Source organism: Mytilus californianus, unplaced genomic scaffold (assembly GCF_021869535.1).
Source record: "Mytilus californianus isolate M0D057914Y unplaced genomic scaffold, xbMytCali1.0.p SCAF_8, whole genome shotgun sequence".
Taxonomy (NCBI): Eukaryota; Metazoa; Mollusca; class Bivalvia; order Mytilida; family Mytilidae; genus Mytilus; species Mytilus californianus.
The window spans coordinates 29,369,484-29,386,734 of NW_026262734.1; the positions used below are offsets into that span (position 1 = coordinate 29,369,484).

The window sequence follows — 17,251 nt, forward strand, 5'->3', positions numbered from 1 at the left end:
TCACATATACTAGAGGTTTATTTTGAAATAATTTTATGTTTTGTATCTTTACCTGGCTGTTTCACTCATTCTATAACCATTTACTTTCCACACATGTCTTGTTATTATCAACATAGATCCATATAAAACAAAGAAAGCAATGAAAAGCTCCTTACACGCTCCTACTAGTGTATTCTCACCTGTAACACACCAGTCCGAGAATAAAATGTCACATGATTCAAATTGTAGAAGATCTGGTTTGTGCAACAAACCAATCAAACTGCCAGTGGATAACAATGGCAATGCTAATAAAGGAATACAGAACCCAAACCGTTGACAAAAGATTACGCACGATGTTTTCGTTGCTTTGTAGTAAACATATGAACAAACTATGTTTACTATAGTTAAGACGAATGGTACATACGAATTGCAAGGACCACTGTCGTTTATCTCTTTTTCTCCAAATATTGTATTAAACATAGCGTTACCGTTGTTAAAAAGTGCTTGAAAAGTATCATTTGAATTACCAGATCTACTTGCAAATATTGCTATTACTGCAACAAAAGTAAAAACGATTTTCCAAAGATTTACCAAGCAAGTTATCTTCGTTCTCGATTGGTGGTACCTTAGTTTAAGTTCACTTGGAGAAACAACTCTAAAATAAAATTTCTTAGAAACAGAGGATTCCTTGACCTTTCTTTGTTCGGAAGACCCTTTTAATTCTCTATCCTTCGCGTGATTAGAATCAGAGGCACTGGTATTTACTCTCGATTCATGTCCATTTACTTTTGTTTCACTTGTGACACCATCTCCTCCAGCTCCAATATTACTGGGTTCATTAGAAAATGAGGATTCATTGATATTGTTTTGTTCGGAAGAAACTGGATTCTCTACGTCTGTCGATCGCGTCGCTTTAGGAGAATCAGAGCCATTGGTAGACAGATGTTCTGCAGAAGTTGAAGAATTGTCGTGTTTGTTTGAAGTATCTCCGCAATCATTTGTTATGAAATTTTCCCAGTATTTAATGGAAACGCACACGGCTCCCAGTACAAACAGACAATACAGCCAATCGATTTCGATGTAAAATGCTATTAGAATTATTCCAGCCAATTGACAAATAACTCCTATAATAGATAAAATGTACGGTTGCCATAAAGTTTTGGTGTGCTTTTGTTTTGTTCTTTGATTCTGTAAAACAGCATGATCGATTAAGTTGATTAGTGGTGGTAGAAATGCAACTGCCAGAAACAATACTGAAGCAGATACTGGATCAAACGATGGTAATACAAGAAACACAAGAATTGAAATTCCAAATGAGTGAACTGTTTCAATGAACATAATCTGAAGAAAAAAAAAACAACTTTTAAATATGTCATCCTTCCTGTCGTATATACACACTATTTAAATAAGTTGAAATAAATCTAAATATCTGAAATGATTACAAAATAGCAGTATGCATTAAGTTGTCAAAGAATTACAATAATCTAAAATAAAAATAAAAATAAAGTACAAATATTTATTTATACAAGTGCTGAACGTGTTCAATGTGAAATGCATGATCATATTCGATTACCTCTACCATTACTTTTAATAGATGTTAAATGTCTACCTCAAACACACACAACCACCCACTTCATACATAAACACACACCGACACACGCGCGATAGCTTCATGAAATTGAAATGATGGTTTAACAGTTTAATAGTTTTCTTACCGAAATCAGTACTGCAATGTCTATCTTTTTATTAGATTTAAAGCATATTCGGAAAAAGGTTTCCAAAAATGTGATAAAATATGGTGCAATCATCACTAAGAACACAGCCCAAATCCAGTTTCCGTCCGTTGCTTCAGAATGAGAATGTTTATTGTATTTTGTGCAATTGTTTTCATTATAACATGAAGAACAATTTGGTTCCAGCATACCACACAAAACATTAATTTGTGACCTGTTTGATTGAACTGGTGGATTCATGTGCCATATCAAGATATGTAGCGTTATTCTTGAAACAAATCCAGAGCTTAGAGCAATTAAAAACATTATAGATGCAAAGCAAATTTTTAAGAATTTCTCTGCTGAGCATTTAAACGCTATATTTGATGTCTCCTGATTGACAATTGTAGCCGCATCATGTTTAATGCTGTTGGAATAATATTTCGATTGCCCCTGAGTGTTGCTTTGTTCCGATGTTCTTTGCGCTAACCTATGTGTTTCATCTTGACTCTCAATAGTATTCATAGACTTGGATTTACGAGAAGGTGATATCTGATTTGTTCGTCGAGATCTGAAATTACGAAAAGCAACTTTAATTCTACCCTTACAAAAACAACATTTTACTATAAAATGCTGGTACAGGCATGTTAGAAGTTCAATAGACTAAATGTGAAATTAGAGTAGTATGTAAATCTCAAGGAATTGTCTTATATATTTTACGACCTGTCAAAATTGTAAACAAGGCGTCCTTGAGAGTAGTATAAACCGTACAAAAAGTCATGTATATCTTGAAACATAACTCCAAAAAAATTTGTCGTGTTAAGGTAGTTGGAACAGCTATAAAAGAGAAAATTGAAATATATGTAAAAGAATGTTCTTTAAGAGAACAATCACAAAGTGAACAAAAGACGCTATGAAGAGTAAGGCTTCAACGATAAAGAATGTGTTAATAGAAAAGGGTGATTTATGAATATGAAAAAAAGAACCAAAAGATATCTCGAGATCACATGCTGTCTTCAACATAATAAAGTGTTTACAATATGCCGCGAGTTTAAAAACGTTATGAATGGTGAAACCAACGATCAGCATTTAACAACAAATTCTCAATGACACATATTTAGTCTGGGAGAACATGATTTATCTTTTAGTTGTAATTGGCTTTGAACAAGCTTTCAGTAACTGCGATTATTCTTATTAAGGTGCTTTGTGTCTGTTGATTTTATGTTAGAGAGAGAGGTGAAAGATACCAAAGGGACATTCAAACTCATAAGTCGAAAATAAACTGAAAACGCAATGACTAAAAAAGAAAAAGATAAACAGACAAACAACACTACACAAAACGCAACACAGAAAACTAAAGTCTGAGCAACACAAAAACACCAAAAACTGGTGGTGATCTCAGGTGCTACGGAAGGGTAAGCAGATCCTACTCCATATGTGGCACCCATTGTGTTGCTCATGTAGGTACAAACCCGTTGAAAAGTCTAATTCCGTAGGTCACATTCGAGAAAAAGGGGCACGGGACTGTAGTTACGACAATTGGAACATATCCATCGTCATCTGTGAAACAGATATTCCATTACGGTCAACCAACTTGTGATGGCGTCCGAAAAATTTACGAATGGATGATTTCAACTTCATCACTTGGAACTCTTGGATTAATAGCTTTCTTGTGAGAAGCAACCCTTTATCAAGGAAATCATGATAGGAAATACAAGCCCTGGAATATCGTATCAACTGGGAGATATATACTCCGTATACATGCAGGCTCTGCTGGAATATTGCTACATAGAAATGAAAGGTCACAAATGTAGTTGTTTTCATGCCTTAGTATTTCAAAAATGTAAAGTTTTGTAAACCGTTAATTTATAAATATGACCATATCAATGATAATTCATGTCAACACAGAAGTGCTGACTAACTTACTTTGCATTATCCTTGCTAGCCTTTGACCTTGCATTTCTTTTACTCCTTTTATTCTTGGTATTGTTATGAAACTTCTGGAATTCATGATCATTATCATTCCCAGGTGTTACTTGAATGCTAACGCTTTTTAAATCTGCCATTGCAGCAAAAACGTAATTCGATTAATATTCAGTTTATGTTTTACCTCTGCAGCCTAAAAATGAAAAAAAAAATCATACGTAGAATAGAGCGTTTATTTATGTTTTATACTTGATATTGGAAGCATCGATTGCGATTATGCCAAGGACAGATTTAAAGAATAACAGTACTGTAGTAGAAGTTTGTCACCGTCATTGGCGATTTGACGGTCGCAAATGTAGTTTTCTTGGCGACGCTGAGCGGAGACAGTAAAACGGATTTTTGCGACCGTCAAATAAAAATTGACGGCTAGAATACTTCAAACTCAGTACTGTATTCCGATTATAATGTCTAACGAATACGTTCGAGCTTAAAAAAATGTATAAACTTAAAATCAAATGAAATTCCGCGAAACTTCATAAATGATTTTGGTGCATAGACGTCATGGCTAAACGTGACGGCTTACAAATGAGAACTTACAAACTGAAGGTTATAACGTTACTTCTACGATTAAAATTTGGATAAATCACATTAAAACGACGTTTTTAAGGCGGGTGTTGTTTCATTTTCGATAGTACTGTAATAATCAAACATTTGTTGATCCCAGCAGTTCAAAATGGCGAATCACTCAACTGCGGATTTGATGGCAACTTTTAGCGAATAAAACAAATAATTACATACAAAATTCCATCATAACCACTAGTTTGAATGATGTAAAAACCATTGTAAACTTCTCAATCACTGTAAAATTGCTAGTTTGACTTGTTTCAAGACACTAATGTTGTGATGTCGGAGCGTCGTATTGTAACAAAGAATGAGATGCATAGACTAAAGACTGAAGAGTGACCACTGAAGTATAGACCAATGTATGCTACAGACCAACATGATCAAGAGTAGTAAATCACTTAAGGAATAACAGTACTGGAGTAAAAGAGTTGCCGCCGTCGATTGGCGATTTGAGGCTCGCAAATAAAGTTTTACTGCATGCCGACACGTAACGAAGAATTCCAAATTGAGGGCGACAACTCTTCAATTACAGTACTATTATTCCGATTCGAATGCATTACAAAAAGAAATAGTACGCTATATCTTACAAAAATCATAAAGTTGAAATGAAATAAAATTCCGCGAAACTTCATGAATGATTTTGGCGCATAAACGTCATGGCAAAGCATATCGTTATGCAAATAAAAACGCTAAAATTAAATGTTATTAAGTTACTTGTACGATTCAGATTTGGATAAAATCTCATTGAAAGAACTTTTTGAGGTGGGTAATGGTTAATTTTGGATTATATTGTAGTAAAAGAACATTTGTGAATTACAGCAATTCCAAATGGTGGGCCAAGGCATGTCAGTTGTGGGTTTGACGGTAAATTTAAAAAAATAAAAACAGACATTACATAAAGAGTTCATCTGAATCAAAAATTAAATGAACACCATTTTTCATATGAAACGAATATCTCTTTCACCAAACCTCTCTCCATCCTAATAGAAAACAAATGATATGGGATGTTTTTCCATGACACATAATCAGTACACACATCAAAAAAGCAAGGGAACAGCGCTTTTATTGCTGTTCTTTATATCAAAGTCACCGTAAAGCCGTTCGGAAAAAGTTGTTCCTCGAGTTAAATTTATCAATGCCACTTACAGCTTAAATGAATAGCAGTATACTACTGTTGCCTTCATTTACAGCTTAAAAGCAGACAGGTAGCGTTTTGCTCTCCAAATAACACAATGTTCCACACCCGACTATTCTCGTTTTAATAAAATCAATGCGTCAGATATGTGTTGAATGCATAAATACAAATTTAGGAGAAATGTGGTATTAACTTTCAAAATTTAACTTCGCTTTTTTTTTTGTATAAAATCGACGTTGAAAAGTTCTTAAAAAATAATGTTATTACTATGCATGGTAAAGGTCTTCTGTATCTTCATTGTTTTTAAATTGATTGTCATTGTAACTGTATAAAAAAGAAGATGTGGTATGATTGCCAATGAGACAACTCTCCACAAGAGACCAAATGACACAGAAATTAACAACTATAGGTCAGCGTACAGCCTTCAACAATGAGCAAAGCCCATACCGCACAGTCAGCTATAAAAGGCCCCGAAATGACAATGTAAAACAATTCAAACGAGAAAACTAACGGCCTACTTTATGTGCAAAAAATGAACGAAAAACATATATGTAACACATAAGGGTTGCACTTTGTAAATACAGCTGTTTCTCAAACCACGCCTCTTTTGGGGAGATATATAATATACATAGATATGTTAATTTGTTAACGTACTGGTTCCCATTTATGATCTCTGTGTTTCATCTCATAGAGACATCACTTGGGAATGTAACCAGTATAGAAAAACATAGTAGCGCCTAAATTTTAAGTCTTAGGAGGTCCAAATATGGAGGTAAGGGTAGTATAGAATTTTAGTACAAGTTTAAACTCTTAGAAGTTCAGGGCATATAAATGTTGAAAATATGCCGCACAGCCCTATATTTTGACCTTTGAATAAAATAGTACTGCATATAAATTTTCCGTTCTGGGATATTATTTTTCACGAAACTTCATAGAAAAAGTGTCACAGTTTCAGCCGCAAAGGGAGTTCCTATGGGAAATTGCATTGTCTATATTTACAGAATTGCAACCTATACAAACGACAACCACTGAATTACAGGCTCCTGACTTGGGACAGGCATATATATACAGAATGTGGCGGGGTTTAACATGTTAGCGGGATCCCAACCCTCCCCCTAACCTGGGACAGTGGTGTAACAGTACAACATAAGAACGAACTATAAGAATCAGTTGAAAGAGGCTTAACTCATCAAATGGATAAAAATACAAATAATACAAATACAAGTGAACGTGGCCGGGTACTTGTACATCCAAACAACAAAAAAACACTAAGTACAGATCTGAGAGTACTCGAAGTTACTGACAGCTAGTTCAAAGCCAATTACAACTAATAAAAAAAATCATGCATCTAAGACTAAATTATCAATCCGTACACATCCAACATCCAATGGATTTAGTGTAAAGACGTCATAAACAGTCAGAGAAAAACATGACCTTGTGCAATGCCAAGATACAGGTATCGACGGATTGTAGATCCATGAATGTGTATATGTATATAACAATAATATTTAGTTTGCTTTTAATTTACTGATAACAAAATCAATATTAGTACCAATAAAAACAATATTTAATGATCTAATTACAGTGTTGAATTGGTAACCTTTTAGAATAAGTTTTTTTAAAGGATCGATAAGTTTACCAGGATCGTTTCTAAATTTCCGGGGACGGTAAACAATATTGCCGTAAAAATGAAGATGTGCAATCCCGTTTGAAATAAGTTTTCTACAGGTACAACCAAACTTCAAAACCAAATCTTTATATCTGTGGAAGAATTTAGTAAAGGCTTTAAGTTATTTGTGGTAACGAAATCCCTGGCTTAATAATTTACCAGTAATACATAGATTACGTTCGTTAAAATCAAAAACGTCACAACAGACACGGGCATAGCGAACGAGTTGTGATATATAAACACCGTAAGATGGTGCCAAAGGAACATCACCATCCAAAAAGGGAAAATTAACAATAGGGAACAAAAAATTTTCCCTTTTGTCGTAAATTTTAGTGTGGAGCTTTCCGTGTAAAACCGAAATATCTAAATCTAGGAAAGGACAGTTGTTACCGTTTAAATTAGATTTATTTAAAGTAAGTTCCTTTGGGTAAATTTCGGCAGTATATTGAGAAAATTCTTGATTATTTAACGAAAAAATATCATCAAGATAACGGAAAGTGTTGTTGAATTCACCAATTAAATGCAATTTAGACGGGTCTTTATTGAGTTTGGTCATAAACTGTGATTCATAACAGTACATAAACAAGTCTGCTATTAAAGGGGCGCAATTAGTGCACATAGGAATACCTACAACCTGTCGATAAACTTTGCTGCCGAAACGTACATAAATATTATCAAGGAGAAAATTAACAGCTTCAATCATCTCATCACACCTCCAGTAAGTATATCTAGCATATTTACCTTTCTCATTAGAGAAGAAGGCTTTAAATGAGTTGCAGCAAATATATTTGCATTCAGATTTACCAAGCGACCATTTAATTAAATAGTCATTTTTTTGTTTGATAAGATTGTGTGGAAGTGTAGTGTAAAGAGTAGAAACGTCAAAACTGTCAACAGAATCAAAAGGACCATCAAAAGCACGTAATTCAAAGAATGTTTTACACTCCAAAAATAGTTAATTCCACTATTTTCATATATTTTATTACAATAGTTTATGATAAGCTCTTTGATAGTAGCTAAGGAACTTGTTAAAAGCACTGAAACATTAGTTGTAGAACACTTACTAGAGGCCGAGATGAAACGATATTTTACTGGTTTTTAGTGTAGTTTAGGTAACCAATACATAGTAGGGACCTTCAAATGTTCAGAAGAAGCCTTAAGCTGTGATGTGGTTATGATATGTTTGTTAACTATATGACTCTCTGTGGGGCGCATGGACTTGAATGTAGATGAATTTAAAATTTCATTCTTAAGAACGTCCGTGTTGTATTTACGGCATACCACCACCACATTGATGGCTGCTTTTTTTTGGCCGGTACAAACACAAACCGCTTTGAAAGTTCTTGAAGTTTATTTCTTATTCTGGAAATAGGCGTATTATGTACTCTATTATTTACTTCTAAATTATTTTCAAAATGTGATATTCTATTATCTACCACATTCATACATTTATTTAAATAAGAATCAAGAGATTTTTTATCAGATTTTTCCCGTTTACACCAATTTTTTACAAAACGAGGAAAGAGCATCTTTGGTGACCTGACGACACTGTTTCCAATCTATTTTAGATGAAGGACGATATTTTGGTCCTTTTTTCAAAAAGTTTTTAACCTCTCTGTCCTGGACGATATTGAGGTCCACCGTAATAACATGGCCATAGAGAATATATCTAAACTTCGACGATTCACAGTTTCAAGTTTAATGAGTATTATTTACATTAACGTCTGATGTTACCGGCGTATAATTAAAAATTAAACTTATGCTGGGTTTTTTGTGTGTGTATGAAATAATAGGTGGTTCTGTGTTATCAAAATAGGGGGGTATGAAGTTTTGAACGGTAGAGTCATTAAATATACTAGATAAGTTGGTTAAATCAATACCTCTGCTAATATATTTAATTTTTAGAAAATGACGTTTATGATCTTCAGGTTTTTCGATACGCGGGAACAGCCTATGGTGGCAAAAAGCTGTAATTATACGCGAATATTCATACAGCGGGCTGAAGAAAGAGATGGTGTCACACTCCTCGAAAATATCATGTAATTTATTAATTGGTATTTGACCCAGTTTACATAATAATTGATGCCTGCCATTGTTTTTAAATATAGATTGGAGATTACCAAGTGTATAATTTATACGATGTTTAATTCGTTGATTTCGATTGATACGTTTGCCATGAGACCTATTATTTCGTTGTCTTTTATTCATAATATTCATGATATCAATAGAAGAAGTTGTAGATATGTTAGACTTGTCCAAGTATATTGTCATTAAGACCAAGGGGATAAGCTGTTTGAAGTCGTTTAGTTCAAGACAGTTCGATAATTTTACGGGAATCTTCAAATTGTTTATGTGATTACCCTTGTTGTTTCTGGATCGTTTCGAGCGGTTGAAATGTAATAAATTTAATACAGTGGTTGTGTTTACCTAAATGTTGATAAATTATTCTTTTGAATTTCTTAGGTTTTCGGAAGCGGTATAGATGTTCCTGTGTTCGTTTAAAAAACTCCCGTCCTGTTTGTCCTACATATAAACTGTGTTTATTGACACAAAGCAGTCTAGCATAAAAGTTAGATATAGAATAGAAAAAGATAAGATTAAAAATAGGTTTAGTTCGATCACAGAGGACCTAACATGTGGGCATTAATAACAATAACGATATTTATTCAGAGTTAACTTCAATGCTTACCTGTTACAATTCTATATGTAAATATAAAAAAAAGAAGATGTGGTATGATTGCCAATGAGACAACTCTCCACAAGAGAGTAAATGACACAGAAATTAACAACTATAGGTCACCGTACGACCTTCAACAATAAGCAAAACCCATACAGCATAGTCAGCTTAAAAAGGTCCAGAAATGACAAATATAAAACAATTCAAACGAGAAAACTAACGGCCTAATTCATGTACAATATAATGAACGCAAAACAAATAGGATACACAGAAACAAACGACAAACACTGAATTACAGGCTACTGACTTGGGACCAGCACATACAGAATGTGGCGGGGTTAAACATGTTAGCGGGCATCCAACCCTCCCCCTAACCTGTGACAGTGGTGTAACAGTACACCATTAGAACAAATTATAAAATATAAAAATCAGTTGAAAAAGGCTTAACTCATCAGATGGATACAAATCAAAATACATCTAACAAAAACACAGAGTGGACGTGACAGGGTACTTATACATCGCCACAACAAAAAGATACTAAGTACAGATCTGAGAGTACTCGCAATTACTGACAGCTAGTTCAAAACCAATAACAACTAACAAGAAAGAAAAAAATCCCCGACTTTATAATTTACAAGTGTTATATTAACATTTTGTCTTTTGCAATTCATAATTCATATAATTCATGATAAGGTCCGTTTGAATTTGCTAAGTAACTTATTTTTAAAGTATTAATGTTTGCTGCATATCAATCAATTCCTTTAGAATTTTTTCCCAGAACTTTTCTGATCTAGCTGCATATATATATCCGGATAATTAGCATATTACTGAAAGGTATACAGCCAGTAGAAAAATAGATTGAAGTTGGTATTCCAGGAATTTATTTGCATAACAACATCTTAAACCAATTTAATATCAAGCTCCTATAGCTTGCAGTACTTGTCGTTTGCTATTTACACACGGAAATAACATTAAATGGCAGTTTTTTTTTTATTTCATCTTATTAAGGTAGATAGGGTGTCTTCCTCCATCTTGGATTTTGAAATACCAGAAAATAATCGGTCTAGACCTTTAATAAAATGTGCAAATTTTGAGAGTAGTGGGTAATTCATGTGTAAGAATTTTCATTTAAATATAGAAAATGACATGTTTTATTATATTTATAATTGTATTTTACAAAAAACAGAATACTTTTGTTTGATTCAATTTTTTCCAACTTTGCCACATAAGGGGAGGTAACTCAAATGTAAGGGCAGATAATTCAGATAAAGTAACTTTTACAATAGAATGTGTTAGGAATTTATCTATTTTGTTATGTAGCAAGAAAACGGGCCCGGTGACCCCATTTTTTCTTTTTCTTATCTGAAAGTATAATATTAGAGCTATCTTCTCATATGTTATCTTAAAATTCTATGGTGTAGTTTTCGTTTTATGGCAGAAAATTGCGTTTTCCATGCATAATCTATACAAAATCTGTCAATTTTGCACAACCTGTAGTGTGAAAATAAGCCCCGTGACCCATTCTTTTTATTATTTTTTTCAAAAAAGCATGATATAAACTACATTTTGGCAAATTATTAAAAAATTCTATGGATTATAATTTAGACACCCCATCTTCCTTAATAATTGATAGCGTCCTGGCTAAACGGGACAAACATTGGAAAGAGATCTAGTTTTCAGTGTTTACAGGGGAGATCATATTTTGTCTCTAGATTTCTAACTTGGAGTATTGAATATATATATATATATAAGAACGTCTGAACCAGTGACGACTATATAACAGATTTTATCCATCGGATCACAAGCAGTGATGGTGATACAAGGCTGAAAATACATTCTATATTATATAATTCGTCTAAACAACAGCCCAACAATGTTAGATCTGTAAATTTTCGGAAGCAAATTTTTGTTCTTCCCTGGCCGGGATTCGAACTCATGCCACTGAGATATCGTGACACCAAATAGCCTTGCACTATGCCCGACGATATATATATATATATATACAAGTCTAAATTGAAAACAACGTTCAAACCTATGATTGCGTTGGATGAAAACCGCAATTTTTATACGTGTGCATGCAAAACAAATTTCTTGGTAGAGGGGTCTAAATACAGCACAAACAACATTTTCCAAAAGACCAAAAAAGTGAAAAAGTATATTTTAACAAACCGCATTTGACTAGCAGGTCGAACAACTGATGTTTTTAAACCCTGCTGACTGTTATTGTCGATTGCCAAATAAACGGATCACCAGATGTAACAAAATGGATCTTATAATAATTTATTACCAAACAGAAAACAAAAAACTTGCGGAAAAGATGGTATATCGCAAACATGAGGTGCAAATATTTGTACACCTTATCCGGATTTCGACAATTAATGTCTCTTCAATTTGTATACAATTTGATATCTATATTGTGTTACAAAATTCTAAGTTTATTTTTTTAGCAATTATGTCTGCTTAGCTCAGACAGTCAGCAAAGAAAAAGCAAACTACATCAATAACTGTCAGTAGCAGCTTCTGCAAGAAAGTCTATCAAAGGCTATCAGCTATATTGGTACCTGTACCACAGTTAAACAGCGATTACATCTGTTACAATTCGGGGGTACATAGTATTGCCATTTACCACATTATCCTTCTTCGACCGAATGTTAAAAACAACTGCTGGGGTATCCTCCACTACAAGAACAGATGATACTATATATACTTTTACTTTTTAACACTGGAACCAGTCGAGATCGTTCATAAGGTAATGTAACCTTATTCAGTATTATCAAAAAACTAATGTTAGCATGCATACTGATATAGCTTTTAATGTTTCTGGAAGTATCTGAGAAAAATTCGTAAAATGTCAATTTTTAATTTTGGTATATTGTTGTCGAACAATAATTCAAAGCTGGCTACACGTAAGCTAGTTTTAAATTAGTTACACAATACACAAAATAAATTTCATCTCCTTCATTGAGCAATGCACATATGTTAAATAAATGTTCATGTCTATTGTACAGCTCCTCCAAATAGATCCAGAAATTACTAAAGTTTACGACGACTGTTCGTTTAGGTGCAAAGCGAAATATTAACATTCTTATATGGGTATTGTAGGATGAGCAATTCAGGTTACGTAAAGCATTTGATCCAACAAGTTCATGCAGGAAAGTTGATTTAGAGCATTGGTTATTAAACATGCAGGACATTATTGGCATGCCCTATTTAGGAATATTTTCTGCTGTTTATCGTGCATTGTCGGCAAATGCTAATTTGCATAAAAGGTTGAAGAGCTTTTCTTTCAATAATGACTGTAAATGTTTCAAGACTTTCTGTCATGATAAAGTCGCAGTTCAGTAAACAGTTTGATAATTTTTCCTCCACAAATAACTATATTCAAATAAAATGCAACATAGAGGTCTGTAGGTTAACCTGTCAAGATTTGGTTGTTGGAGATTATGAGACATTTCCAGAAGTGAAAAGATATTAAAATCGATGGGGTACATCTGTCATTTGTTGGAAACATAATTTTCTCAAAACATAACTTAATTGCAAAAAGTAAAAACCTGACGGGTTAAAATGCAAACATAATATCCATGTACACAACAACATACAATACATGAAAAAAGTTCTAAACAAGTCAAGTTAATATTAATAATATACATTAGTATTATATATAAGTATATAGATAATTGAGCAATGTGGACCTTATTTTCGCAATTCCATGGATTACTTTTATTATACAGCCACAACACTTGACAAATATCTTTATTTGGATCTAAAATAGTTTACAGTTTGAGTTAAGCTGGTTAAAATTAGGATAAGGGTTTCAATTGTGTTCATAAATGAATTTCTAATATTACTGCTGATTTGGCAATAAAGGAAAAAGTGTTCCTCGTCATCTTAAATTTTGCAAACTTTACACACTCGTATGTTCTTTTGGAATTTTTTTATATCAACCTAAGGTGGTTTTGTTGCTCATGCTTAGGCAATTGGTAATTATATATTTTCAACTACTGAAAGAGAAGCTTTTTAAAAAAATTAATTAATTATCTAGCTTGTATAGTTTAAATTACATAAAAATGATTTTTAATTTTTTGGTTATTGACGTCAATTTATAATTTAAGTTTGAAATGTTTTGATAATTGGTTAATGTATTTGGCGCACAGCTTGGCAGCGAACCCCTATTTTATGGCGGTTGACATTGTAACCAAGGTCTGGTTTCAATGTAAATCTGGCAGAATTCGCTTCATCAAAAAACATTTCGTTTTATAAATAGTACCATTCACTACAGATGAACAATGTAAGGGTTTTGATGCACCTGTCTTCCCACGGTGATCCAAATTGTTCTAATCTTATATTCAGTTACCACAATCTGTGGTAGTCATTTATATATATATTTGATAGTACGGTTGCCATAATCAGCGATATGCCGGTAACTTCATGTTTTCAGATATACAAGTGACAGTTAAATTGCCAGAAATCTGCGGCACATACATACATTTATATTGAGATTACTTATATACAATATGTATAAATTTAAATAATATTAAAGGTTGTGGCCAAATACTGCCAATGTGTTGTTGGGTTTTAACTAGCATCTGGGATAATTGATAATGCGAATTAAAAGGTAACGTCGTTCGGACAGTAAAGTGGATCTAACGCGCATTGCAATTCGTTTTAAAATTTACGTTCGGACGTAAAACGTTTCGAATGCGAATTAAACTCATTCGAATTTGTTAATGCGAATTGAATTCGGATTACGTGTGAACGTGGCATTAATTTAAGAGTAGAGCAGGCCTACGGGTCATTTCAGATCTTCGTAAATAAATAAGTAAATAAATTAGTAAATATTGATTACAGTTTGATTTGAAATGAATTACCATGGCCAAAGTGCTTTTGAAATTATATGAATTCAAGCTATCATAAAACTTACATTGAAATCTTATTGCGTTCTAAGTTGTTTGTGATTGGTGATTGCTAAGCATTTTTCCTTTATGCAAAATAGAATAATACCGATTTAATTGTTTATTGTGGATTGTATATTAATATTTGGACTATTGTTAATTCTTAACTTGATAGTTTGTAATCGCTTTCTAAGATCAGTAACTTATTTTATCTTTTCAACAAAATTGTCATGCTTCCTTTAATATATTATGTACGAAATAAACCTTTTAATTTCAATTGCGTACATGTAAAACAATCAAGATATGTCACAAATGATCGATACAAACAAAACACAAAAGACGTGAACAAAACGAGGTTTTTGATTACAAGTATAATAAATTCTTTAAAGTCAAATGAAACTTCAAATTAAAAAAAGTTGAATATGTTTTATATACTTGTGTTATGCGGTTATTGGTTTCTATTGGTTAAATATCTGTTTTTCATTTTCACATAATTTTGAGGGTTTTATTTAAGATAATATAATACTTTGTTTTACGCCTATTAGAGGAAATCCGAATAATTGGTTAGAAAGAATTATATGTGGACAATAGAAAAGCATAAGACATGTTTTCCAAGGAAATATTTCTTAGAGGTCAAGCTGTCAAACCTTATTTATATTCTAAGTGTCAGGTTTAATCAAATAGAAAGAATTTCACATCAAAAAACTTATATACAGAACTAAAAGTTACATAACATTAAACTCTCTAACTATATATATCTTTGTATACTAAAATCTTTGTAAAATAATGAACTAATCTCTACAATTACATGGGAGATTCGCTTCGTTTTATTTGAAATATTTTGATTTATTTATTAAACATTTTACCTCAATTTATCATCAACATACTTGAATGGCTATGTTTTACTACAAAACAAGTGTACGAGAACTTTTTTGTAAAAGAAAATCCTTTATATTATCAAAATATTCATAAGTTTACTGCTATCAAATTATTGTCTTCCCGTACTCTAATTCGCCGATATATTCCCGTATGCAGTGACCTTAACTACGAAACCTCTCGTAAGAACTTCGGCAACCTCACAGCGCAAGCGCGAGGGGAAAACCGTAATGAAAGAATGTAAACAGACGTGCACTGGAAGGTAAATAGTAATAACTGATTCTTAAAGAACAAATTTAATACAACAAATCATTTAACAACTGTTAAGGACAAGGTTAATAAACAAATCGGAACGCATGGAAAACGTAAAAAACAATATCATGGCTTTTTTAATTCACTTATTTGTCAGGTGCTCTGTGTTAATTGCTTATCAATGTCACGATCCGGTAAACTTCGGCAACAAACTCGAAATTTAAATAGCTTGCGATCAACAATCAATGTATGACATATAGTTTGTCGATGATAAGTTATAGATTTCACTGTGTCTAAACTACCCTTGCAAAAAATGTTAGATTAACGGAGAAATAAGTAAAAAGGCGCGTCAAAATGATGATTTGAGTGAACCTTGCCTCGAATTTGATTAATTTCTCGTTAAATTGTGCACATTATACGGAAAGAAAGGTACGTAAAGAAAGATATTACTATGGAGATTGCAAGACTAGTCACTTTGAGCACCTCAATATTTGTATTTCTTTGCATGGAACGAAAGAAATAGGTCATGTCAAAATGGAATGACCAAGTTTTGTCAATTTGTATGACCCGGTTTCGTCCTAAAATTTCACAAAGCCATGTCATAGAAAATAATGCATAACTGCATAAGGTAAATTAAACTCCGGCGTTCAAAAGGAGTTTGATGGCTCGTTGGAAAACGATTTCTTTCAGAAGACAACTTATTATTTATTTGAATCCGTTAACACTTGAATTCCTGCTTTATTTGAACAAAAACAATTTTAATTTTGCTTTGTCTTATTAGTTTATCCTGTTTGTGTGAGACTCAATTATGAATTGTTAGACATTTTTTTAATTCAATAACGATACAATCTTGTTTGGAATTCTTGGTTGGTTTTTAGCTCACCTGACCCAAAGGGCAAAGTGAGCTTTTCTCATTACTTGGTTTCCGTCATCCGTCGTCGTCTGTTAATTTTTAAAAAATCTTCTTCTCTGAAATTACTAGGCCAAATTTAACAAAACTTGTCCACAATCTTATGTTGGTTTTTAAAGCTCTAAAGATATGATAAAGAAAATACATAATTGTAATATACATTTAATTCAAATGTTAACTTGAAGTTTCATTGGAATTTGAACTAATAATATGATATGGAAAATATGCGTTAAAAGGCCAATTAAAATTAAATGCGCTTACCTGAAAATAGGAGAAAAGTTGAAAATCCCACAGCTGTGTTATGTACCTGCTCAAATGTGAAAACTCGCACTAGGTATTAGACACAAAACAAAGGTAACAACAACAAAAAACAGGCTGGTAACAACAGTTGCCGTATAGTTTTCTGCACGAGTAGCTAGGTGAATGTCCGAGGCGATAGCCGATGACCTTGATCTGACTACAAGTGCAGAAAAACTATACGGCTGGTTGTTACCATCCCGGTTTGTTTCGGTTTTTTATTTTGTTTTTGTTTGTTACTTTTGATTTGTATCTGACTTGTACGACGTTTTTAATTAGAAAGTAATACATTTTGAATTAGA

General features: G+C 32.9%; 1 protein-coding gene across 1 annotated transcript in view; it reads right to left on the bottom strand.

Annotated features, from left to right (window-relative positions):
• Positions 1 to 14,678, bottom strand: part of LOC127710528 (uncharacterized) — a 39,408-nt gene extending 24,730 nt beyond the window's left edge. Inside the window, exons 1-5 of the mRNA XM_052216456.1 lie at positions 14,644 to 14,678; positions 12,349 to 12,401; positions 3,618 to 3,810; positions 1,695 to 2,262; positions 53 to 1,320 (exon numbers count right to left, since the gene is read on the bottom strand). Coding sequence (XP_052072416.1) covers positions 53 to 1,320; positions 1,695 to 2,262; positions 3,618 to 3,757 — 1,976 coding nt within the window. The 5' untranslated portion in view covers positions 3,758 to 3,810; positions 12,349 to 12,401; positions 14,644 to 14,678. The remainder of the gene's footprint in view (positions 1 to 52; positions 1,321 to 1,694; positions 2,263 to 3,617; positions 3,811 to 12,348; positions 12,402 to 14,643) is intronic.
• Between the last annotated feature and the right edge of the window lie 2,573 nt (positions 14,679 to 17,251).